The 17,542-nt window shown below is 59.4% G+C and overlaps 2 protein-coding genes across 2 annotated transcripts in view; both read right to left on the reverse strand.

Annotated features, from left to right (window-relative positions):
- Nucleotides 1-14,486, reverse strand: part of RNF40 (ring finger protein 40) — a 35,064-nt gene extending 20,578 nt beyond the window's left edge. Inside the window, exons 1-9 of the mRNA XM_080639700.1 lie at nucleotides 14,204-14,486; nucleotides 12,623-12,790; nucleotides 10,274-10,427; nucleotides 8,260-8,511; nucleotides 5,703-5,815; nucleotides 4,608-4,754; nucleotides 2,730-2,804; nucleotides 2,492-2,611; nucleotides 920-1,099 (exon numbers count right to left, since the gene is read on the reverse strand). Coding sequence (XP_080495826.1) covers nucleotides 920-1,099; nucleotides 2,492-2,611; nucleotides 2,730-2,804; nucleotides 4,608-4,754; nucleotides 5,703-5,815; nucleotides 8,260-8,511; nucleotides 10,274-10,427; nucleotides 12,623-12,790; nucleotides 14,204-14,335 — 1,341 coding nt within the window. The 5' untranslated portion in view covers nucleotides 14,336-14,486. The remainder of the gene's footprint in view (nucleotides 1-919; nucleotides 1,100-2,491; nucleotides 2,612-2,729; nucleotides 2,805-4,607; nucleotides 4,755-5,702; nucleotides 5,816-8,259; nucleotides 8,512-10,273; nucleotides 10,428-12,622; nucleotides 12,791-14,203) is intronic.
- An 827-nt stretch (nucleotides 14,487-15,313) lies between these two features.
- The window catches only part of SRCAP (Snf2 related CREBBP activator protein), a gene marked incomplete at its 5' end in the record, with an annotated part of 56,852 nt that continues 54,623 nt past the window's right edge, over nucleotides 15,314-17,542 (reverse strand). The window contains 1 exon segment of the mRNA XM_080639695.1: nucleotides 15,314-17,541. Coding sequence (XP_080495821.1) covers nucleotides 16,255-17,541 — 1,287 coding nt within the window. The 3' untranslated portion in view covers nucleotides 15,314-16,254.

The raw sequence follows: 17,542 nt of genomic DNA on the forward strand, positions 1-17,542 counted from the left end.
GGACTCAATGGACCCCAAAGGAGGCCAATGGCCCCCAATGGACTCAATGGACCCCAATGGCCCTCAATGGACTCAATGGCCCTCAATGGACCCCAATGGCTGCCAATGGAACCCAATGGCCCCAATGGTACCCAGTGGACTCAATGGACCCCAATGGACCCAATGGCCCCCAATGGACTCAATGGCCCTCAATGGACCCCAATGGAGGCCAATGGCCCCCAGTGGCCGCAATGGTACCCAATGGCCGCCAGTGGACTCAATGGACCCCAATGGCCCCCAATGGAGGCCAATGGCCCCCAATGGCCGCAATGGTACCCAATGGCCGCCAGTGGACTCAATGGCCCTCAATGGACCCCAATGGCTGCCAATGGAACCCAATGGCCCCAATGGTACCCAGTGGACTCAATGGACCCCAATGGACCCAATGGCCCCCAATGGACTCAATGGCCCTCAATGGACCCCAATGGTTGCCAATGGTCCCCAATGGCCACAATGGTACCCAATGGCCCCCAATGGACTCAATGGCCCTCAATGGACCCCAATGGCTGCCAATGGAACCCAATGGCCCCAATGGTACCCAGTGGACTCAATGGACCCCAATGGACCCAATGGCCCTCAATGGACCCCAATGGTTGCCAATGGTCCCCAATGGCCACAATGGTACCCAATGGCCCCCAATGGACTCAATGGCCCTCAATGGACCCCAATGGCTGCCAATGGAACCCAATGGCCCCAATGGTACCCAGTGGACTCAATGGACCCCAATGGACCCAATGGCCCCCAATGGATGCCAATGGCTCCCAATGGACCCCAATGGCCCCCAAAGGACGCCAACGGCCCCCCATGGACTCAATGGACCCCAATGGCTGCCAATGGAGCCCAATGGCCCCAATGGAACCCAATGGCCCCCCGGGCCCACCTCCATGTGCTCGATGTGCCGGAGGTGGCTGTTCTTGGTGGTGAGGAGCAGGGCGCGGGCCTCGTCCAGCTGCGTCTTCACCTGCAGGCTCTCGTGGTAGAGCAGCGAGAACTGGGACTGCAGCACCTTGTACTCCAGAGTGTCCTTGACCGCCTCCTCGGGCAGCGAGCGCAGCGCCACCTGCGGGCCGGGGGGAGCCCACGCGGGTGACACGCGTGTCGCGCGCGTTACGTAGGCGCTCGTGTGTGTTACGTACACGGTACGGGGGGGTGCATCTGTGCTACATGCGTGTTTCGTGTGTGCGCAAGCGTGACGAATGTCACGTGTGTGTTTGTATGTTACATACCTGTTACGGAAACACGCATCTATGTTAGATATGTGTTAGACATGTTACACGCGTGTCCATACCTATTAAACATTACATATGTGTTCAAGTGTTGCACACGTGTTACATGGTGCTTGTGTTACAGACATGTTAAATGCGTTCATGTTACACACGTACTACATAAGCATTACATTCACGTGTTACATGTTACATGTGTGCTCTTGTGCTGCCTGTACTCACATGCTACATACATGTTACATGTGTGTTCATAGATTACATACATGTTACACATCTATCCATGTGTGTTACATACACATTACACGTGTGTTTATGGATTACATACATATCTGTCCATGTGTGTTACATACATGTTACACGTGTGTTCATGGATTAAATACATGTTACATATTTATCCATGCATGTTACGCACATGTTACACGTGTGTTCATGGATTAAGTACATGTTACATATCTACCCATGCGTGTTACGCACATGTTACACGTGTGTTCATGGATTAAGTACATGTTACATATCTACCCATGCATGTTACATATGTGTTTATCGATTACATACATATTACGTATCTATCCATGTGTGTTACGTACATATTACATGTGCGTTCATGGGTTACACAGCTGTTACATATGCGTTCATGTGTGTAACAGACATGCTTACACACGGGTTCAGGAGCTACATATATGTTACATGTGTGTTCATGAGTTACATACATGTTAATCTATGTTACATATGTGTTACATGTGTGTTCATGTGTGTTCATGTGTGTTACGTACGCATTACGTGTGCTCACGCTCCATACATGTTCCATCCATGCTACACGTGCATCACACGTGTTACGTATTACATGCAGTACCTATATCTTACCTGTGTGTTACATGCCTGTTACATACGTGTTACAGCACATCTCACGTGCTCACGCGTATTACATACGTTACACGTTACATACGTGTTCCATACGTGTTCCTGTGTTTTACATGCATTACACGCACGTTCCACCTGTTACATGCTTACGCAACTGCTTCACGCGCCACAGCGACCACCTCACACGCGTGTTACATACGCGTTACACGCGTGTCACATCCATGCCACGCACGCACGACACAGCCGCTCAGGGGCATTACACACGCCTACGGGCCACCCCCACGCCCTCAACTGCCTCCTAATGGCCCCTTTCGGAGCCTCAATGGTCGCAATGGGGCCCCATCGCCCCCCATGTGCCCCCCCATTACCTTGAGGCGCTCGTGCCCCCTCACCGCCTGTTGCAGCTCCTGCTGTAGCTTCTCCAGCTCGGCCATGCGGCTGTTGGCCAGCTCCTGGTTCCCCTCCAGCTCCGCGTTCAGCATCTCAAACTGCCCCCCCCAACAACGGGGTCACCCCATTGCGCTGACCCCCATTATGGACCCATAGGAACCCCCCCCCCTCCCCGAACACCCAGCCCCATAGACCCTAAGGGGCACCCCCCCGTACCTTTTGCATGCTGAGGGTGATTTGCCCCCCTTGGAAGCCGCCGGAGCTGGCAGAGCCGTAGGAGCCGGAGGTCAGCTGGGGACAAGGGGGACATGGGGGTCAATGGGGGGCAACGGGGGGGAATGGGGCAATGGGGGGAATGGGGCAATGGGGACAATGGGGGTCAATGGTGGGAATGGGGTAATGGGGGCAATGGAGGTCAATGGGGCGATGGGGTAATGGGGACAATGGGGGTAATGGAGGTCAATGGGGGTCAATGGTGGGAATGGGGGCAATGGGGACAATGGGGGAATGGGGCAATGGGGACAATGGGGGTCAATGGGGCGATGGGGTCAATAGGGACAATGGGGGTCAATGAGGGAATGGGGGGAATGGGGCAATGGGGTGATAGGGACAATGTGGGTAATGGGGGTCAATGGGGGTCAATGGTGGGAATGGGGGCAATGGGGACAATGGGGGTCAATGGTAATGGGGGAATGGGGTAATGGGGACAATGGGGGCAACGGGGGTCAATGGGGGTCAATGGAGACGTAATGGTTGCTATGGAGACACAACAGATGCTACGGGGACACAGCGGATGCTATAGAGACACAATGAAGCTATGGGGATGCAATGGTTGCTATGGGGATGCAATGGTTGCTATGGTGACGCAATGGATGCTATGGGGATGCAATGGTTGCTATGGTGACGCAATGGATGCTATGGGGATGCAATGGTTGCTATGGTGACGCAGTGGATACTACGGGGATGCAATGGTTGCTATGGTGACGCAGTGGACGCTATGGGGATGCAATGGATGCTATGGGGATGCAATGGTTGCTATGGTGACGCAATGGATGCTACGGGGATGCAATGGTTGCTATGGTGACGCAATGGATGCTACGGGGATGCAATGGTTGCTATGGTGACGCAATGGACGCTATGGGGATGCAATGGTTGCTATGGTGACGCAATGGATGCTATGGGGATGCAATGGTTGCTATGGTGACGCAGTGGATGCTACGGGGATGCAATGGTTGCTATGGTGACGCAGTGGACGCTATGGGGATGCAATGGATGCTATGGGGATGCAATGGTTGCTATGGTGACGCAATGGATGCTATGGGGATGCAATAGTTGCTATGGTGACGCAACGGACGCTATGGGGATGCAATGGTTGCTATGGTGACGCAATGGATGCTATGGGGATGCAATGGTTGCTATGGTGACGCAATGGATGCTATGGGGATGCAATGGTTGCTATGGTGACGCAATGGATGCTATGGGGATGCAATGGTTGCTATGGTGACGCAATGGATGCTATGGGGATGCAATGGTTGCTATGGTGACGCAGTGGACGCTATGGGGATGCAATGGTTGCTATGGTGACGCAATGGATGCTATGGGGATGCAATGGTTGCTATGGTGACGCAATGGATGCTACGGGGATGCAATGGTTGCTATGGTGACGCAATGGACGCTATGGGGATGCAATGGATGCTATGGGGATGCAATGGTTGCTATGGTGACGCAATGGACGCTATGGGGATGCAATGGATGCTATGGTGACGCAATGGTTGCTATGGGGATGCAATGGTTGCTATGGTGACGCAATGGACGCTATGGGGATGCAATGGTTGCTATGGTGACGCAATGGATGCTATGGGGATGCAATGGTTGCTATGGTGACGCAATGGATGCTATGGGGATGCAATGGTTGCTATGGTGACGCAATGGATGCTATGGGGATGCAATGGATGCTATGGGGATGCAATGGTTGCTATGGTGACGCAATGGACGCTATGGGGATGCAATGGTTGCTATGGTGACGCAGTGGACGCTATGGGGATGCAATGGTTGCTATGGTGACGCAATGGATGCTATGGGGCCAGGCCTCACCTGCTCCAGCGCCTCGGCCAGGCGCCGGTCCAGGCGCCCCTCGCGCTTGCGCAGCTTCGCGCTGTCCCATTGCAGCCCCTCCAGCGTCGTCCCCATCTCCAGCACCTTGGTCTCAGCGGAGGTGGCCTTGTCCTGCAGCTCCGCCAGCTGGGGACAGGGGGGACACCAGGCGGAGACCATGGGGACACCATGGGCACACCATGGGGACACCACAGGGGTACCACAGGGATACCATAGACATGCCATGGGGACACCATGGGGATACCATGGGGACACCATGGGCACACCATGGGGAGACCACGGGGACACCATGGGGACGCCATGGTTATGCCATAGGGACACCATAAAGATGCCATGAGGACACCATGGGCACACCATAGGAACATCATGGGGATATCATGGGGACACCAGGGAAATGCCATAGGGACACCAAGGGGATGCCATAGGGACACCAAGGGGATGCCATAGGGACACCATGGGGAGATCAAGGAGATACCCTAGGGATGCTCCAAGGATACCCTGGGGATACCATGCAGGTACCATGGGGACATCATGGGCATGCTATGGGGATGCTATGGGGATGCCATGGGGATACCCTAGATCCACCTTTTACCCCCTTGGCTCCCATTGCCCCCCATGGCCCCCCATTGACTCCCATTGACCCCCATTGACTCCCATTGACTCCCATTGCCCCCATTGACTCCCATTGACTCCCATTGCCCCCCATTGCCCCCCATTGACTCCCATTGCCCCCCATTGACTCCCATTGCCCCCATTGACTCCCATTGACTCCCATTGCCCCCCATTGACTCCCATTGCCCCCCATTGCCCCCCACTGACTCCCATTGCCCCCCTTGCCCCCCATTGACTCCCACTGCCCCCCATTGCCCCCATTGCCCCCCATTGACTCCCATTGCCCCCATTGACTCGCATTGACTCCCATTGCCCCCCATTGACTCCCATTGAATCCCATTGCCCCCCAATTGCCCCCCATTGACTCCCATTGCCCCCCATTGACTCCCATTGACTCCCATTGCCCCCCATTGCCCCCCCATTGCCCCCCATTGCCCCCATTGCCCCCCATTGCCCCCTTACCTCCAGGGACTCGCGGTGATGCTTCTCCTGCAGCTGCAGGGTCAGGTCCTGCAGCCTCCGGTGCTCCCGCAGCAGCTCCCGCAGCAGCGCCCGGCCCGGCTCCGGCAGCTCCGCTGGGGGGAGCAGCACCCAATGGCACCCATTGGCACCCATTGACACCCAATGGCACCCATTGACACCCAATGGCACCCATTGACACCCATTGATACCCAATGACACCCATTGACACCCATTGACACCCAATGGTATCCAATGGGACTCAATGGCATCCAACGGCACCCAACGGCACCCATTGACACCCATTGACACCCAATGGCACCCATTGATACCCAATGGCACCCATTGACACCCATTGATCCCCAATGGCACCCATTGACACCCATTGACACCCAATGGCACCCATTGATACCCAATGGCACCCATTGACACCCAATGGCACCCATTGATACCCAATGGCACCCATTGACCCCCATTGACACCCATTGACACCCAATGGCACCCATTGACACCCACTGACACCCAATGGTATCCAATGGGACTCAATGGCATCCAATGGCACCCATTGACACCCATTGATACCCAATGGTATCCAATGGGACTCAATGGCATCCAACGGCACCCAATAGCACCCATTGACACCCACTGACAACCAATGACACCCATTGACACCCATTGACACCCAATGGTATCCAATGGGACTCAATGGCATCCAATGGCACCCAATGGCACCCATTCACACCCAATGACACCCATTGACACCCAATGGTATCCAATGGGACTCAATGGCATCCAACGCACCCAATGGCACCCATTCACACCCAATGACACCCATTGACACCCACTGATACCCAATGGTATCCAATGGGACTCAATGGCATCCAACAGCACCCAATGGCACCCATTGACACCCACTGACAACCAATGACACCCATTGACACCCAATGGTATCCAATGGGACTCAATGGCATCCAACAGCACCCAATGGCACCCATTGACACCCACTGACAACCAATGACACCCATTGACACCCAATGGTATCCAATGGGACTCAATGGCATCCAACGGCACCCAATGGCACCCATTCACACCCAATGACACCCATTGACACCCAATGGTATCCAATGGGACTCAATGGCATCCGATGGCACCCATTGACACCCAATGGCACCCAATGGTATCCAATGGGACTCAATGGCATCCAATGGCACCCATTGACACCCAATGGCACCCAACCGTATCCAATGGGACCCCACGGCATCCAATAGGACCCAATGGGACCCAATGGCATCCAATGGGAACCAATGGCACGCAATGGGACTCAATAGCATCCAATGGCACTCATTGACACCCAATAACACCCAATGGCACCCATTGACACCCAATGGGACCCAGTGGCACCCAATGGGACCCAATGGGACTCAATGGCATCCAATATGACCCAATGGCATCCAATGGGACCCAAAGGGACCCAATGGCACCCAATGGGACCCAATGGCATCCAATGGGACCCAATGGCATCCAATGGGACCCAATGGCATCCAATGGGACCCAAAGTACCAAATGGCATCCCCACTGCTCCTCCATTACCCCCTATAAAGCCCCCATTACCCCCCCACTGCTCCTCCATTACGACCCCATTACCCCCCCATAAGACCCCCATTGCCCCCCCATTACCCCCTCTAAGGCCCCCCATAAAGCCCCCATTGCCCCCCCATTGCTCCCCATTACCCCCCATTGCCCCTCCATTACCCCCCCATTACCCCCTCTCAGGCCCCCCCATAAAGCCCCCATTACCCCCCCATTGCTCCCCATTACCCCCCACTGCCCCTCCATTACCCCCCCATTACCCCCTCTCAGGCCCCCCCATAAAGCCCCCATTACCCCCCCATTGCCCCTCCATTACCCCCCCATTACCCCCTCTCAGGCCCCCCCATAAAGCCCCCATTACCCCCCCATTGCTCCCCATTACCCCCCACATAGGATCCCCATTGCCCCTCCATTACCCCCCCATTACCCCCTCTCAGGCCCCCCCATAAAGCCCCCATTACCCCCCCATTGCTCCCCATTACCCCCCCATTGCCCCTCCATTACCCCCTCTCAGGCCCCCCCATAAAGCCCCCATTACCCCCCCATTGCTCCCCATTACCCCCCCATTGCCCCTCCATTACCCCCCCATTACCCCCCATTGCCCCTCCATTACCCCCCCATTACCCCCTCTCAGGCCCCCCCATAAAGCCCCCATTACCCCCCCATTGCTCCCCATTACCCCCCACTGCCCCTCCATTACCCCCCCATTACCCCCTCTCAGGCCCCCCCATAAAGCCCCCATTACCCCCCCATTGCTCCCCATTACCCCCCACTGCCCCTCCATTACCCCCCCATTACCCCCTCTCAGGCCCCCCCATAAAGCCCCCATTACCCCCCCATTGCCCCTCCATTACCCCCCCATTACCCCCTCTCAGGCCCCCCCATAAAGCCCCCATTACCCCCCCATTGCTCCCCATTACCCCCCACTTCCCCCCCCCCCCCCCCCCCAATTCCCGGGGTCCCCGCTCACCGCTTCCCGCCAGGCGCGCCCCGGCGGCGCGCGCGCGCTCCTGGGCGCGGGCCAGCGCGTGCACGAGGCGCGCCACCGCCTGCGGCGCGAACGCCAGCGCGGGCCGGAGCCCCTCCCCTGCCGGCCCCGCCCCCGGCGGCCCCGCTGGCCCCGCCCCCCTCAGCGCCAGCAGGAACGAGGCTGCGGGGCCGCTACCAACGGGAACGGCCGAGGGGGGGGGCGGAGCGGAGCAAGGGCCCGACCATGGCTCTGCTGGAAGGGGGGGGGGGACGGGACGGACACACAGTGAGGGACCCCCCCATTGGCCCCAATTACCCCCCCATTGCCCCCCATTACCCCCCCATTGCCCCCCAATTCCCCCCCATTGCCCCCCAATTGCCCCCATTGGCCCCAATTACCCCCCCAATTGCCCCCATTGGCCCCAATTACCGCCCCATTGCCTCCATTGCACCCCAATTACCCCCATTGACCCCCGTTACCCACAATTACCCCCCACTGACCCCCATTACCTCCCCATTGACCCCCCCTTTGCCCCCAATTACCCCCCATATCCCCATTGTCCCCCATTGCCCCCCAGTTACCCCCCATTGTCCCCAATGGCCTCCATTGCACCCCAATTAAGCCCTATTTCCATTGACCCCCGTTACCCCCCCATTACACACCACTGACCCCCAATTCCCCCCATTGCCCCCCCAATTGCCCCCACTGATCCCCATGACCCTCCATTGACCCCCAATTACCCCCCATTGACCCCCAATTACCCACATTGACCCCCAATTACCCCCCCATTGACCCCCAGTTACCCTCCATTACACCCCCATTGACCCCCAATTATCCCCCATGGACCCCATTACCCCCCATTGAACCCCATTACCCCCCACTGACCCCCAGTTACCCCCCATTACCCCCCAATTACCCCCCATTGAACCCCATTACCCCCCACTGACCCCCAATTACCCCCCATTGACCCCCATTACCCCCCAATTACCCCCCATTGAACCCCATTACCCCCCAATTACCCCCCATTGACCCCCATTACCCCCCATTGACCCCCAATTACCCCCCCATTGACCCCCAATACCCCCATTGACCCCCAATTACCCCCATTGACCCCCAATACCCCCATTGACCCCCAATTACCCCCATTGACCCCCAATTACCCCCTATTGAACCCCATTACCCCCTACTGACCCCCAATTACCCCCCATTGAACCCCATTACCCCCCACTGACCCCCAATTACCCCCCATTGACCCCCATTACCCCCCATTGGCCCCCAATTACCCCCCCATTGACCCCCAATACCCCCATTGACCCCCAATTACCCCCCATTGACCCCCAATTACCCCCCATTACCCCCAATTACCCCCCATTGACCCCCATTACCCCCCATTGAACCCCATTACCCCCCACTGACCCCCAATTACCCCCCATTGACCCCCAATTACCCCCCCATTGACCCCCAATACCCCCATTGACCCCCAATTACCCCCCATTGACCCCCAATTACCCCCCACATTGACCCCCATTACCCCCCATTGACCCCAAATTACCCCCCCATTGACCCCCAATACCCCCATTGACCCCCAATTACCCCCCCATTGACCCCCATTACCCCCCATTGACCCCCAATTACCCCCCATTGACCCCCAATTACCCCCATTGACCCCCAATTACCCCCCATTGACCCCCATTACCCCCAATTACCCCCCATTGATCCCCATTACCCCCCATTGAACCCCATTACCCCCCACTGACCCCCAATTACCCCCCATTGACCCCCAATTACCCCCCCATTGACCCCCAATTACCCCCCCATTGACCCCCATTACCCCCCATTGACCCCAAATTACCCCCCCATTGACCCCCAATACCCCCATTGACCCCCAATTACCCCCCCATTGACCCCCAATTACCCCCATTGACCCCCAATACCCCCCATTGACCCCCAATTACCCCCCATTGACCCCCAATACCCCCCAATTACCCCCCCATTGACCCCCCCCCGCTCTCACCCCTCCTTTCAGGCCCCTCCCCTTCATTGGGGGGGGCCGGGGGGGGCTCGGGCCCCTCGGGCCGGGGTTCAGGGGGGTCCCCGGGGGGGGCCGGGGGGGGGGCGCCCCCCATCCCCTCGCAGCGACGCAGCAGAGCCTGGACCTCGGCCTCCAGCTGCGGGCAAGAACTGGGGTGAGAAGGGGCCGGAAGGGGCAAAAAGGGGGGAAAAGGGGGTAAAAAGGGGCAGAAACAGGTAAAAATGGGGTGGAAATGGGGGAAAAGGGGTCGAAACAGGCAGGAACAGGTAAAAATGGGGTGGAAATGGGGGAAAAGGGGGTAAAAAGGGGCAGAAACAGGTAAAAATGGGGTGGAAATGGGGGAAAACGGGTCAAAACAGGCAGAAACAGGTAAAAATGGGGTGGAAATGGGGGAAAAGGGGTCAAAACAGGCAGAAACAGGTAAAAATGGGGTGGAAATGGGGGAAAAGGGGGTAAAAAGGGGCAGAAACAGGTAAAAATGGGGTGGAAATGGGGGAAAAGGGGTCGAAACAGGCAGAAACAGGTAAAAATGGGGTGGAAATGGGGGAAAAGGGGGTAAAAACAGGCAGAAACAGGTAAAAATGGGGTGGAAATGGGGGAAAAGGGGGTAAAAACAGGCAGAAACAGGTAAAAATGGGGTGGAAATGGGGGAAAAGGGGGTAAAAACAGGCAGAAACAGGTAAAAATGGGGTGGAAATGGGGGAAAAGGGGTCAAACCAGGCAGAAACAGGTAAAAATGGGGTGGAAATGGGGGAAAAGGGGTCAAAACAGGCAGAAACAGGTAAAAATGGGGTGGAAATGGGGGAAAAGGGGTCAAAACAGGCAGAAACAGGTAAAAATGGGGTGGAAATGGGGGAAAACGGCTCAAAACAGGCAGAAACAGGTAAAAATGGGGTGGAAATGGGGGAAAACGGGGTAAAAAGGGGCAGAAACAGGTAAAAATGGGGTGGAAATGGGGGAAAACGGGGTAAAAACAGGCAGGAACAGGTAAAAATGGGGTGGAAATGGGGGAAAAGGGGTCAAAACAGGCAGGAACAGGTAAAAATGGGGTGGAAATGGGGGAAAAGGGGTCAAAACAGGCAGAAACAGGTAAAAATGGGGTGGAAATGGGGGAAAACGGCTCAAAACAGGCAGAAACAGGTAAAAATGGGGTGGAAATGGGGGAAAACGGGGTAAAAAGGGGCAGAAACAGGTAAAAATGGGGTGGAAATGGGGGAAAACGGGGTAAAAACAGGCAGGAACAGGTAAAAATGGGGTGGAAATGGGGGAAAAGGGGGTAAAAAGGGGCAGAAACAGGTAAAAATGGGGTGGAAATGGGTAGAAATGAATGAAAAGAGACAAAAATGGGCAGAAACAGGCAAAAATCCAGTGAAAAGGGGTAAAAATGGGCAGAAACGGGCGAAAACAGGCAAAAATGGGGTCAGAACAGGGAGAAACGGGCAAAAATGAGGTGAAAATGGGGTGAACGTGGGTAAAAACGGGTAAAACCAGGTGAAAATGGGTAAAACTGGGCAGCAATGCATGGAAATGGGGCGAAAATGGGTAAAATGGGCAGAAATGGGTGAAAACAGGCAAAAATGGGGTCAGAATGGGGAGAAACGGGCAAAAATGGGGTGAAAATGGGTAAAAACAGGCAGGAATGGGTGAAAATGGGGTGAAAATGGGTAAAAAGGGGCAGGAATGGGTGAAAATGGGGTGAAAATGGGTAAAAACGGGCTGGAATGGGTGAAAATGGGGTGAAAATGGGTAAAAACGGGCTGGAATGGGTGAAAATGGGGTGAAAATGGGTAAAAGCAGCTGAAAATGGGGTTAAAGCAGGCAGAAATGGGTGCGAACAGCCAGAAAAGGGTTAAAACAGCCCCCAGGAGCGGCTGACCAGCAGCAGGGTGGCCCTGCCCCATGGCTCTCCCTATGTCCCTATATCTCCCCATAGCCCATCCCCAGGTGACCCATAGGGTATCCATGGGGCCCTACCTGTGCCCAGGAGCGGTTGACCAGCAGCAGGGTGGCCCTGCCCCATGGCTCTCCCTATGTCCCTATATCTCCCCATAGCCCATCCCCAGGTGACCCATAGGGTGCCCGTGGGGCCCTACCTGTGCCCAGGAGCGGTTGACCAGCAGCAGGGCGGCCCTGCCCCATGGCTCTCCCTATGTCCCTATATCTCCCCATAGCCCATCCCCAGGTGACCCATAGGGTGCCCGTGGGGCCCTACCTGTGCCCAGGAGCGGTTGACCAGCAGCAGGGCGGCCCTGCCCCATGGCTCTCCCTATGTCCCTATATCTCCCCATAGCCCATCCCCAGGTGACCCATAGGGTGCCCGTGGGGCCCTACCTGTGCCCAGGAGCGGTTGACCAGCAGCAGGGTGGCGTCGTCGGTGGCCTGGCGCTCCTCGAGGCGCTCGATGCGCTCCCGCAGCTCGTCCTCGCACGCCTGCCGCTGCTCCAGCCGCTCCGCCAGGCGCTTGTTGCGGAACTGCAGCACCTTCAGGTCCATCTCCTCCTGCCGGGGGGGGGGACACGGACACAGCGGCGCGCTGGCACCCATAGAGACCCATAGGGACCCATAGGGACGCACTGAGACCCATAGAGATCCATAGGGACCCATAGGGACACACAGGGACCCATAGGGATCCATAGGGACAAACTGAGACCCATAGAGATCCATAGGGATCCATAGGGACCCATAGGGACACATTGGGACCCATAGGGACACATTGGGACCCATAGGGACACATTGGGACCCATAGGGACACATAGAGATCCATAGGGACACATAGGGACCCATAGGGACACACTGAGACCCATAGGGACGCAGAGGGAAATACTGAGACCCATAGAGATCCATAGGGATCCATAGGGACACACTGAGACCCATAGGGACCCATAGGGACACACTGAGACCCATAGGGACCCATAGGGATCCATAGGGACACACTGAGACCCATAGGGACCCATACGGACACATTGGGACCCATAGGGACACATTGGGACCCATAGGGACACACTGAGACCCATAGGGACACATAGAGATCCATAGGGACACATAGGGACCCATAGGGACACACTGAGACCCATAGAGATCCATAGGGACCCATAGGGACACACTGAGACCCATAGGGACCCATAGGGACACACTGAGACCCATAGGGACCCATAGGGACACACTGAGACCCATAGGGACCCATAGGGACACACTGAGACCCATAGGGACCCATAGGGACACACTGGGACCCATAGGGACACATTGGGACCCATAGGGACACATTGGGACCCATAGGGACACATTGGGACCCATAGGGACACACTGAGACCCATAGGGACACACTGAGAACCATAGGGACACACAGGGACCCATAGAGATCCATAGGGACCCATAGGGACCCAGAGAGAAATACTGAGACCCATAGAGATCCATAGGGATCCATAGGGACACACTGAGACCCATAGGGACCCATAGGGACACACTGAGACCCATAGGGACACACTGAGACCCAAGGGGATCCATAGGAACACATTGAGACCCATAGAGATCCATAGGGACCCATAGGAAAATACTGAGACCCATAGGGACCCATAGGGACACACAGACACCCCTAGGGACACACACAGACCCATAGTAACCCATAGAGGCACGCACAAAACCCATAGGGACACATTGAGACCCATAGGGACACACAGAGACCCATAGGGACCCGTAGAGCCCAACAGAAACCATAGGATCCCACAGAGACCCCTAAGGACCGTAGCAACACAGAGACCCACAGGTACCCATCGAGCCCTATAGAGCCCAATAGAAACCACAGCCAGCCACACAACCCCCTAAGGACCACAGGGACCCACAGCGCCCCATAGAAACCCCAGAGACCCCACAGGCCCCCCAAAGCCCCCCCCATAGAGCCCCATAGTCTCTCACAGTGGAGGAGATGCCGCCCAGCCGCAGGGGCTCGATGAGCGTGGTCGGGGGCTGCTCCTCCCGGGGGGGCTTCTTCTCAGGGGGCCCCCCCCCGGGCTCGGAGGCGCCGCGCTTCAGCCCCGGCCCCGACATGGGGCCTCTATGGGGTCTATGGGGCGGCGATGGGGGGGGGGGGCCTAGAGAGGCCTATGGAGGAGCTCCGTGAGGCGGAGCCCCCTTCCCTACCAACCGCCGCCTCCAGCGGCCAGGCCCCGACTGAGCCGGCGCATGCGCAGCCGCGGGACCCGCCCCTCCCGCCGCGCGCGGCGACCAATCAGCGGCGAGGAACGCGGAAGGGGCGGAGCCCGGCGCTCTTAAAGGGGCAACGCCACATTTAACAGACAGCCCCCCCCCCACCCCATCAGGCCCCATAGGGCCCCCCCCCCCATTATCCCCTATAGGGCCCCCCCTGCCCCATGACCTCCTATAGGGCCCCCCCTGCCCCATTATCCCCTATAGGGCACCCCACTACCCCATTACCCCCTATAGGGACCTTCCCCCCCCAGTACCTCCTATAGGGAACCCCCCCCACCCCATGACCTCCTATAGGGCCCCCCCTGCCCCATTATCCCCTATAGGGCCCCCCCCCCCCCATTATCCCCTATAGGGCCCCCCCTGCCCCATTACCTCCTACAGGGAACCCCCCCAACCCCATTATCCCCTATAGGGACCCCACCCTATTTCCCCCCATAGGGAACCCCCTACCCCATTACCCCCTATAGGCTCCCCCCACCCCATTACCCCCTATACGGCCCCCCCTGCCCCATTACTCCCTATAGGGCCCCCCCCACCTCAGTACCTCCTATAGGGAACCCCCCAAACACCATTATCCCCTATAGGGACCCCCCCAATCCCTATAGGGACCCATAAGAACCCCCTCAAAGCCCCATAAGTGACCCCTATGGGGTGGGGGGGGTCCCCAAAACCGGTTTGAACCCTTTATTCATGGCAGGAAAGCTACAGCCCCACATTGGGGGGGGGGGGAGTGGGTGCAGGCCCTATAGGGACACCCCCCCCCTCCCAGCCCCATAGGGCCCCCCTATAGCCCATCACAAAGCAGCTTTGCATAGATCGTGTTCAAAAGGAACCTATTTTACACGGGGGACGGGCATCCCATAATATACAATGGGTTAAACCCCTCCCCCCCCCATCGCCCCACATCACCCCCTTCCTGCCCCACAGCGCCCCATAGCTCCTGCCTCCCGTTGTAAGATGGCCACCGGGTCCTAATGGCTGCTGCTGGCTGGGCTCGGGGGGGGGGGGGGGGGGGGGGGGGGGGGGCGGGGCAAGATGGCCGCCGGCTACGACATCCATTGGAGTCAAGGTGGCCGCCGGGGGTGACGTCACTGGGCGCAAGATGGCCGCCGGGTCTGACGTCACTGGGTTCAAGATGGCCGCCGGGCGTGACGTCACTGGTTTCAAGCTGGCCGCCGGGCGTGACGCCATTGTTCAAGATGGCGGCCGCTTCTGACGTCACTGTCCAAGATGGCTGCCTGCAGTGACAGCAGCAGATTCAAGATGGCCGCCGCTCCTGACGTCACTGCCCAACATGACCGCCGCTTATGACGTCACTGTCCAAGATGGCCGCCGCTCATGACATCACCAGGCAAGATGGCCACCGCTTGTGACATCACGACTCAAGATGGCCACCGCTTATGACATCACCAGGCTCAATGTGGCTGCCGGTTATGACATCACTGTTCAAGATGGCCGACGACGACGTCACAACTCGAGACGGCTGCCGCCGATGACGTCACGCCTCAAAACCCCCCCCTTATGACATCACCGCCCAAGATGGCCGCCGCTCCTGACGTCAGCAGATTCAACATGGCCGCCGCCTACCCCGTCACCCGCCGCCGCCATCTTGCCTCCGCCCTCCCTCTCCCCCCTCGGCGGCCGCCATCTTGGCCCTCACCCCATTGACACCCCCCGCGCCCGGGGCCGCCATTTTGTGCCCTTCCCCCCGGCGGCGGCCATTTTGTGCCCCCCCCCCCCCCCGCCCCCACCCGGGGTTACCGGAAGGCGCTGGAGTTGGGGGGGGGATTGGAACCGGACCGGTCCCGGTCACGTCTTGGCCTTGCGGCCCCTCCCGGCCCCGCTCCCCTCCGCGCAGCGCCGCGGGGGCTGCGTCCTCCGCTGGGCCCTGCCGGCCGCCTCCGCTCGGCGCCGCTTGGCCGGAGGGGGCCGGCTCCGCTCTCCGGTGCCTCCGCTCTCGAGGCCTCGGCGGCGGCTGCGGCGGCGGCGGCGGCAGCGCCCGGGCTCCCGCTCCAGGGGCGCCATGAGCGGGGTGGCCGGGTGCCGCCGGGTGCTGCGCGGGGCCGGGCCCGGGGCGGGCCGCGGCGGGGAGGCGCTGCTCGAAGGGGACGCGCGCTTGGGGGGGCGGCCCCGGCGCCGCTTCCCGGGGCTCGGAGGGGCCGGAAGGGGCGGGACCGAAGAACCGGACCCACCGGAAGCGGAACCGGCCCGCGAGGGCCTCCCCGCCGCCGCCTCCCGCCGTGGGGGTCCCCGCGGCGCCGCGAGGCCCCGCCCCTCCGCTTCGGGGGCCTCCCGCGGCGCCGCTTGGGGAGAGGCGGGGCGGGGCTGCCCGCGGCGCTGCCTGAGCCGGAAGCGCCGGGGTCCTGGTGCTGCGGGTGGGAGTGGGGGTGGCGGCGCCGCCGAGGGCGGCCCCCGGGGTGGGGGGGGGCCTCGAGCACGGTCACGAGGCGGCCCGGAAGCTGCCTCAGGACCTTGGCGGCGGGGCCCGGGCCGCGGCTCTGACGGATCTCGACGTCAGCGCTGCGGCGGCGGCGAGGGGCGGGGCGAGGGGCGGGGGGGGGCGGAGGCGACGGCGGGGGAGGGGGGGGGGGCGGCGGCGACGGAGGAGGAGGAGGAGGAGGAAGGAGAGGAGCATCCGGTAACGGCGCCTCCGGTGGGGCCGGGGACGGAGGCGCCGGTGCCGCTGGGGAGGGCGGGAGAGGAGGCGGCGACGGCGGTGACGTCACTTCCGGCGGAGGTGGAGGTGGAGGAGGAGGAAGTGGCGGCGGCGGCGGCGGGGGGGTTGTGTCCGGTTGCGGCGGCGTCGCCGGCTGTGACGTCAGCGGCGGCGTCTGTGACGTCAGCGGCGCGGTCTCCTCCCCCGCCCGCTCCGGTGACGCGGCGGGAGGGGCGGGGCCGAGCGGCGGCGGCGCCGGAGGTGACGTCACGACGCAGCGCGCCCCGCGCAGGCGCTGACTGGCCCGGGTGCCGCTGCGCTCCGCAGGGGGAGGCCGCGGCCTCCGGGGCCTCCGGGCCCCACCGGGGCCTTCATCGGCGGCGCCGCCG

This window comes from Psittacula echo (genome assembly GCF_963264785.1).
Source record: "Psittacula echo genome assembly, contig: SCAFFOLD_79, whole genome shotgun sequence".
NCBI classification, from domain to species: Eukaryota; Metazoa; Chordata; class Aves; order Psittaciformes; family Psittacidae; genus Psittacula; species Psittacula echo.